Raw genomic sequence first — 9484 nt, forward strand, 5'->3', positions numbered from 1 at the left:
TATTGTTTTCTGGTTGATTTACAGGATATAAATCTTAAGTAAATCTTAATTCTTTTGTGAGGCATTGTAGAACCTAACACCTTTTCACACCTGGAGCGATCCAAATCGCAAACGAACATGGTCAACAAGTTTTCACACCAAAACTATTCATCACACCGAGTGTGACTCAAATTTTCATCAGTCTCTGAGATAAGTTTGCATGCTTAAAGCAAAATACAACCCATCGCCAGTTAAAATAAAAATGTTGTTACTTTCCTGGAATGAAATAAAGTAAATAAGAGTGTGATATAGTAGTTATATACTGTATAGTGCATTATAGTATATTGTTTACATTATATACTGTATATACCGGTATCAGTGTCAGAAATTACCTTTGGAATGGAATTGATTTCAGGGGCATTTTTTGCATTTATAAGGGATCTAACCTTATTAAATAATTCTGTGCTATATTTTTATATTAAATGCTTTAATAAATTAAATCAATTTGAATAATGAGATACTCTAGGCTGTTATCTATCAAATTTATTTATGATCCAAACACTAATTATACTAATTTTCCTTTTTGATTTGGTTCAGTTAGATCCCAATTTTTATGCATGTTTCAGTAATTCAATAACATTACACGTTTACTTTTTTCATTCACAATTTTCCATATATTTTTGGCTTAAAGGGATAGTTCACCCAAGAATGAAAATTCTCTCATCATTTACTCATCCTCATGCCATCCCAGATGTGTATTACTTTCTTTCTTCTGCGGAACACAATTGGAGATTTTTAGAAGTATGTTTAAGCTCTGTAGGCCCATACAATGAAAGTCAGATCAGAGCTTTGTAGCTCCAAAAAGCATGTAAAGGCAGCATAAAAGTAATCCATAAGACCCCAGTGGTTAAATTCATGTCTTTAGAGGCATGTATGATAGGTGTGGGTGAGGAACAGAACAATATATAAGTTCTTTTTTACTCTAAATCTCCACTTTAATTTTCACTTTCAGATGTGAAAGTGAAACTAAACAGGCACCACATGGGACATTTAGATGTAAAAGTGAAAGTTAAAGTAGAGATTTAGAGTACAACAGGGACTTAAATTGTATCTGTTTTTCACTCACATCTATTAAATCACTTCTGAAGATATGGATTTAACAACTGGATTCTTATGAATTACTTCTATGTTTCTTTTATGTGATTTTGTTTTTAGTTACAAATGTCTGATCACCATTCACTTACATTGTATGGAGCTGCAGAGATTAAATATTGTTTTAAAAAACTACATTTGTGTTCAGCAGAAGAAAGAAAGTCATTCACATCTGGGATGGCATGAGGATGAGTAAATGATGAGAGAATTTTCATTTTTGGGTGAAGTATACCTTTAACATACAAAATTAAAACAATGGATTTGTAATTAAGCTCAGATTGTATTTTAAGAACTTTATCAGATTTTATAAATAAAAATTCTGACTCTGATCATTATATTAAAAACATTCCTATTTTGTTAGCAATTGCTTGTGATATCACTGCTTTTAATTTTGGTTACGTTTTTCTGAAATAGGTTGTTGATGTTCCTTGAATGAGAGCACCAATATCAACAGTTTGATGTTAATATGAAATGCCAGTTCTGATCAAATGTCTCTAAAGATTATATCTAATTATTTAATTAGTTTTTCGCTGAGCAAAACAAAAACCTATGCTGTGAAAAATGCGTTTTATCACATTGGACATTTTTGCACTGTGTGAAGGGGTCCAGAAGGATGCATTTTTTTTTTGTTTTTAAAATCGTCACTGCAAAAATGTACGCACAAATGACTGTGAATAGGCCTGTAGGACAGCTGTGGGTACATACCTTATAAGTGCATACTGTAAATACATCATCCTGAAATGAACTGTTTGTGTTGTGTGCAACAGGAGCAGAAAGAGCCATAACTCTAAAGATGGAGATCCCAGGCCCCATGCCACCTCTCATCCGAGAGATGCTGGAAAATCCAGAGGCCTTTGAGGATCAGTCAGAGTGCACAGAAAAGAAGCCAGAGCCCCAGCAGCTCACCCCTCCACCCGCTTTGCTCACTATGAAGAAAGAGCAGGAGGATGAAGACGACAGCTGGAATGCAGAGAACGGCAGCGAGCCATCACCAGAGGAGGAAGATGATGATGATGATGGAGAGGAGGAGAGGGACTCAGACAGCGACGGAGAAGCCTGGGGTGGCCAGGAACCCAATGTGGATGTATCCAGAAAGAGCCATGGAGGAAGAGCTCAGTGAGAAGGCCTCTTCTTGCAGGGCAAATTTAGAGCCTTACCTGTACAGACACTCCTAACTCAGGCCACATGGTCAACGATGAGAGACACATTAGTGAGGCAATTTGAGGAAACTCACGTAAAACCTCTTCTCAGGACCTCTCCAGCAGAGCGAGAGGGAAGGCGGAAAAGACAAAACAACAGGCTTTTCAGACAAAATAACTACCGCTTTTCTAAAAACTTGTTTGTTTGCTTTGAAAGGAGAAGCCAAATGGACTTTAACACCAACAAGAGACTTTCAACGGGTTCAAAGTAGTCTTTCGAGAGAAAATACAGGACAAAAACTGAAAATGCGAATCTTTTTTTTTTTTTTTATATGCTTTTGGAAATCTTTTTGACTTTTTCAGCTTTGAGATAGTTTGTTCTCTTTACATTTTATGAATATGCCCGTACATATCTATATATACCTTTACATATTTTTGTCCTGTATTCTATTTTCTTAGTTATATTTTGTTTGGATAGCTTTCCTGGGCAGAGATACAGAAAGATAATCGAATTACAAAAACTGGCAAACCTCTCTGCTGAGTCTTTATCCAGCTGCTTGGTTGGGTTCTTTGGCACTTTGGCTCAGCATAGATGTCATTGATAATCAGTTCAGTGGCAGGGTATCTCCCATTGTTCCTGGCAGATGTTTTTTTTTTGGGGGGTTATGTATCAGTTTTCATTGCATTATATGATTTGCTGCCAATTGAATGGTGTGTCTGTGCCAAAGTTTGCAGCTTGTAGGGGTCAACTCCTGTCAGGGAGCCCAGCTCCAACAGAAACACCCCCATGACCCACATGATCATGATGTCATCCTGGACCGGTTCATTCAAAGTGCTCAGGCAAAAGTTATGCGGCACTTCAGTTCAACAAAATCATTGTGAGCCCAATACCGCTTGTGTAATTACGAAATTTGACCTTATCGTCCTAAACAACACTTCAGGATAAGTACAGTTGAATGATTTTCTGAATCATAATTATGTACTGTACACACTCACTCATATACACACTTGAAAAGCATGCTTGTTATACATGTACTCAGAAATCTTTTTAAAAAGAATGAAAGATAGAAACATGAAATACAGACTCAGGGCATCTCTGTAAGGACCAAACGCTTGCTGTCTGGTGGCAGCCTAGAAACAGGCGATATTTATGCGTTACATATTAGAAATCCCGCTGTCTTACAATTGATATATATCTGCAAATCTTATACAGTCATTGCAGAACTTTTATCTTCTCTCTTCATCATGTAATTAGTTTTGGTGGGTTTTTTCTGTACTATTCTGATCCGTTTTATTGCCAAAACCACAGTATGCAATTTGGTGGCTGTGTGCCACTGAACATACATTGAAAGATTTCAGCTGTCTCAGTCCAGTGATATGACTATGACCGGAACTCAGTTGTGTGTGTATGCGTGTATGTGTGTGTTGAATGTGAGGATCGCTGCACTCAATAAGCTGTAGTGTAGTACATTATTATGAATGTCATCACTGTGGTGCTGTCAGAGAGTGTGTGAGCTGTCATACTGACCTCTTTTGCTTCAGAGTTGCAACACAGCCACACGTACAGCAAACGCAAACGTTGAGATTACTTTAACTCTTTGTCATATTTTTTGTTCTCTCAACATGTTAATGTATTGTCAGTCTTTGTTCATGTTCAACAACTTCTGTTATACGAAAAAAAAAGCCATATAAAAAATGAGGCACAATAAAACTTTTTTGGAGAAATACTGTCTCTGTCCATTTATTTCAAGGTGTCGATACCTATACCCCTATTAAATTGAACTATTTTTGAGGACTACATGTAAAATTATAGCCTTTTTAAGTTTAAAAGCCATTATTGAGATTAAATAAATTTAAACTACAAATTAACAGACCCTTTTTGCATTTATAAACAACAATTATAGAACATGGTCAGCATCTAACAACTTAAAGTAATAAAAGATTAAAGTTTTATAAAGCCAGTGTTCTCTAATTACAAAGTAATGTATCTGCTTACTTTTTTTAGCACAAAATAGTAATGCATTACAATTTATTGATAATTTGTGATAGCAGAAGGGTGTGCACAATGAGTCAATGAATATTGGAATTATATTAAATTCGTTAAACAGAAAAACTAAGTCTTTTTCCGTGTAAATTTTTTTAGAAAGTTACTTAAAAATAATCAGTTGTAAGTTACTTTTTGAAGAACTTACCCAACACTGTATAAAAACATCACAACAACCCATGATAAATGTCACATTAATCTTAGATATTTAGTGGTGTAAAACACTATCTCTGTGATGGTCATAACAAATAACCAGCGCTCATATTTTGATGTATTTGTAAACGAGCGCAGGCTGTTTCTGCTTTTCAGATGAGCGGAAGGACAAATAGTTCCTATCTTACACTGCTTTTTGCTAACAAGGTAAAATTTTTCCATTTCAAAGTTAATTATATGATTTTTTTTTTATGCTACAGAAATAATCATTATTTAAACAAAAACAACAACAACAAAACACTTTGGATCGATATTGTTACATGAGGGTCTAGCCTCATTCACAACATCACTCTAGGGAGTATATTTCAAGATCCATCCGCCCACACCCACTTCACGCGCGAAATTGGAAAAACCGCGAAATGAAATTTGATAAGCAACGAGGGCAAAATGTTGAGGTAATAACTATTCGATATTTTCCTCACGCAACGCTATTGCATGACTCAACAACTTGAAAAATAGTCATATATCATGTCTATGTACTACGTTTATGGTATCCCACTTGTTTTTGTCTTTCTTTTAAGCTTGAAAAAAGCAGCTCTAAATATCTACTTTAGCTCGGAACTACACGTTTTTCTTTTTTGTGCAAACGTGCTGTAATCTGCTATTTTATGAAAGCTGAAAGTGACCAGTTTAACTGACATTCACAGTGAAATAGAGGGACTTGTCGAGTGTTCATATTGTAGTCTGTATTCACAATGAAACACATGAATAGAACGCCTAGAATTGTGGATCTACACTAATAGCAAAATTACACACTTTACACTGAGACACACACATTTTAATTGAAAGAAGAATGATTAAATGGATCAATTATGAAATTCATGGTGTCACATCATTATTGAAAAAATATAATTTCCTCACGTCAACATAAGTAATAATGCCTCATAATATAATATGCCTTGTAATTTCCGTAGGCCTACACAGTGCACTTACGTATTCCCAATATGCAAGCAGGTCATTCTTCCAGCAGAGGGCGATCGTGCACCATAGAATTGCTCGAATACCCAGCTGGCTGGGAACTCACGTGTAATTTATCAAACGATAACCACACACAAACACTACCGAGACCAAAACTAATGGATTCTGCCAGTGTGCCCTCATTTATCTGCCTGTGCCATACAGTAATTATCTGAGGAACAAAGAAACATCCCTGCATTACTCATGCAGAAAGACAGCACATTAGAGGCTGAGACACAAGACAGCATAGGCAGATATTTAAATTATTATAAAATTAAGTTTCTTTAAAAAGAATGGAATTAATCTTTTAGGTCATTAAATACAAGGAAATTAAAAAGAAAAACGTTTTAAACTGTAGATTCTCACAAATTTATATTGAATTGGTTAAATTAGGATGGCAAAGCATAACATTAATTTTCTCTGTTGGCCAGGACCAGACGATGGATAGTTAATGTTAAAATGCTATTTCTTTACCATATTATTTGAACATAAACATTCTTGTTAGATGTTTTTATTTATTTATTTGGTCATCAGAGTGTTCTTTTCTCCAATGATATAGATGGCCGAAAATCTTAATAGCATACTATGACCACACCCATTTAAATATGCTCTGATATTCTCAACACCCCTAAAACACAAATTCATTTGGATATATTAGATCCAAATTCCTCGATGGACACAGCACTTAAAGGATTGTATTTATTTGTAAAGAGCACACAATAAAGAATTCAATTTATTCATAGCTTGAGGGTATAGTGGTGAACAGTATGGTACTATTAATTAAAGTATTTCTATAATTAAGTTGAATTAAATTGATCAATAAACTAGAGCTAAGATTGAAACAAAGCCCATACACTATGCACTAGTTTTACAAGGAACCCCATATATTCAATCCCAGTAATGTGTTACCATGGGAACACAAGGCAGGCAGCGTTGATGGATTTAAAGAGGCAGTGCATGTTTTCCTTTCAGATCAGCTTCCTGTGGAGTTCAGCACATGCCGCTGAGAGTAATGAGAGTTAAATGAAGGAGAAATGAGCAATCATGAAAGGAGAGTGCAATGTCTTAGCTGCAATGGTTTCAATGACAGAAACAACAAAAGAGTCGTGTGGAGAGATTTTCACTTATTTATTCTGCATAAAACCTTAAAATACAGTTAAAGGAAAATTACAAGCAAAAATAACTAGATTTTAAACTAGACAGGTGCTTTCCCATGCAAAACTTGCCATAACGATGCAAGGGTATTGTGTGTGGTTGCAAAGGCAATCCTAAATAGTGTTCGGAGTGATTGTTTTGCATGGTGCTATGCAGTACTAGGGCATTGCTAGGGCACTCTGGTTGGTTGCTAGGTGGTTACTTAATGGCTCAAGTAAAAAATAAATAAACCCTAATGTGATGGAGAGCCTGAGAGTCGGTCTCCATCACAGGATTTCAATGTGTTCAATGGACTTATTTATTATCGTACTCAACTTTGCAATATGCATTGGGGTTTTATTGAGCAAAAGTATTTTAATCCGTTCTATTTATTGGTGTTTTAACTCTCATGTATTCAATTAAATTTGATTTAAGAATGGGGAGGTGAGGGTTAATTTTATTTAAAATAATGGTATGTTCCAATTTGCAAAGGCGGGAAAATGTTGTATTTAAGCCAAGTGCCACTAGGGAGAAAAACAAGGTGGATGACTAGTGTTTGGAGCTCATGGGACAAGGTTGCTGGTACTGCTTTAATGCAACAAAACTCTGGCCTCTATAGTTTAGGGAGGGGAGTAGGTACTGTTCTTAGTACCACAAACAGGTCTATATATATATATATATATATATATATATATATTTTTTTTATGTAACCTTGTTTTTATGATAGCTTTTAAATGCTATTTATTTGCACATTTTGCACCTCCAACAAAATAAATATCTTTTTAACACCAATCCTGCTTCCTGGTATGATCTCTGCTTGTGACTGCCTTGGTCCCTATCACACCTAACCTAAATATGATAAATAATTGTGATGCTTGAAAAAGTAACAAAAAATATAGTGCAGACAGTGTGAGGAAAAATTCAAGACTTTTAAATGTAAAAGAAAGGAATGGCTCTAATAACTTACTCAGCTGAACAGATTTGATGCCATTTAATCTCGTAATAAAATGCAAAATGACTTATAATATTTTTTTACATTCCTAATTTACATAGAGACTCTGGCTTGAGGTGTTATCCTACAAGAAGATCTGGAGAACGAGACTCAACACCAACGTGATCACATGAGAACTCGACTGAATTTTCCAGTTTTCTGACATCAACTCTGTAGATTTTCTGTAGAGTTACTGACAAGTGCCAGATCCCATTGGACATCTTTTACATTTCGGTAAGCACAGACCAATTTACCTAAAGGTCTTTCAACATCTGCTGAATTCACTGTAAAATCAGCTAAACATTGAAAAGTTAATTCATGTTATTTATTCATCCACTGCAAGAGACAGGGGTGCAGAGCCCTAAAAAACTGAAAAAAGTAGCAAAAATCGTGCCAGCAAATAAGGCTAGAGTTGATGCAAAGATGCATGAGACTAAACAGTGCTGAAAACAAAAGGAGAAAGATGGAGAGCGATGGATGTGTGAGCATTTGGGAGTCGGGTGCAGTGCTGTGGCCCCAGGCTCTTCCTATCTTACATTTCTAATTAAAAGGGATAAAGAGTGAGGGAGTCATCAATCCTACAGTGATTTCCCTGTTAAGGTTTTAGAGGCAGCCGTAAAGCAGGCAGCCCGGCTCCATTGATTTTATAATTAGTTCCTGTCATCCAGCTAGGGAGTGAGTGTGGAGAGAAAAAAACACAAGGGAAAGCAACAGTGGGAAAAAATTGAAAAAATGTTGTTAAAAAGCAAGAGAGGATAACTGGAGGGCAATGGCCCAATCCTCCACACATCTCTACAGGTAAATCAAATGCACTGGCTGGACTATGCAGTAAAAGACAGCAGCATAGTGCATGCATAATCACAGAATAATGTAGGACTGTGCTCTATCGGTGAATTGATATTCTAGATAACTTGAGCATACTGGTTGAAATAAACTTTAATAACCTTAAAGATTCAGGTATTTCATATGGATTTATATATATTTTGGAACACTCCCACTTTCATTGACAAGCATAACATACTTTTATACATTCCAAAGTTAAAGGAATGTTCCGGGTTTAGTATGAGTTAAGCTCAATTAACAGCATTTGTGGCATAATGTTGATTACCAGCAAATTATTTTGACTCACCAAGACCACCCCTTTATTTAAAAAAGGTGGTTACATTAATGCACTTGCATTAGAGTGCAACAGTACCTACCCACTTTTTCAGCCGTCTGGTTTCTGAAAGTATTTTCGCCATTAATTCTTTCCATAGACTTTTCAAAAAATCCTTCATAAAAGAGTTCTAAGCCTTGAACCAAACAAACCAGCCCCGAGAGAAATCACATTACAAACTTTTTTTTTTTTTTTTTTTTACCAAAAAAGTATTTGAAAATCAAACGAAAAGACAAAGTTACAAGACTGTGTACTTCCCGTCTTTCACAAAGGCACAAACTACAATCCCATGAAGCATTGTGAATGAAAAGTCGAATGTAAAACAATGGAAATATATCAAACTATTGATTTTAGGTTATTGAATACAAGTATAGAAACAATATAGTTTGTTTTTTGTGAAATATTCTGATATATACAAATAAATAAGTAGATTGAAGGTGAAGGGTGACTGACACATTTGTGTCATTGACAGTACATCATGGGAGTGGGCGGGCTTTCTTAAACGCAGTTCTCTGATTGGTGGAACTTTCTCTGCTGGACCACAGGTAGTGTAGCCGTTCACCAGGAACTCTACTATTAAAAATTATTTTTAAATAATAATAAGTTGAAATAATGCGGACTGATGGCTTCAATAGAACCATCGATGAATAACCTCTGAGCTCACAGTAGTTCTGTCTTTAAAGGTTTGCAAAGCTATTGGTAAAAATACATTTGTATAT

General features: G+C 35.5%; 1 protein-coding gene across 3 annotated transcripts in view; it reads left to right on the plus strand.

Annotated features, from left to right (window-relative positions):
- Window positions 1-3989, plus strand: part of LOC127628514 (retinoic acid receptor gamma-A-like) — a 68405-nt gene extending 64416 nt beyond the window's left edge. For 2 of the 3 annotated variants that reach the window (XM_052105306.1, XM_052105307.1), the window contains one exon: window positions 1899-3989. In XM_052105306.1, coding sequence (XP_051961266.1) covers window positions 1899-2251 — 353 coding nt within the window. In that variant the 3' untranslated portion in view covers window positions 2252-3989. The other variant, XM_052105308.1, reaches the window with a different exon arrangement.
- Window positions 3990-9484: the final 5495 nt, after the last annotated feature.

The sequence above is a fragment of the Xyrauchen texanus genome, chromosome 35 (assembly GCF_025860055.1).
Source record: "Xyrauchen texanus isolate HMW12.3.18 chromosome 35, RBS_HiC_50CHRs, whole genome shotgun sequence".
NCBI classification, from domain to species: Eukaryota; Metazoa; Chordata; class Actinopteri; order Cypriniformes; family Catostomidae; genus Xyrauchen; species Xyrauchen texanus.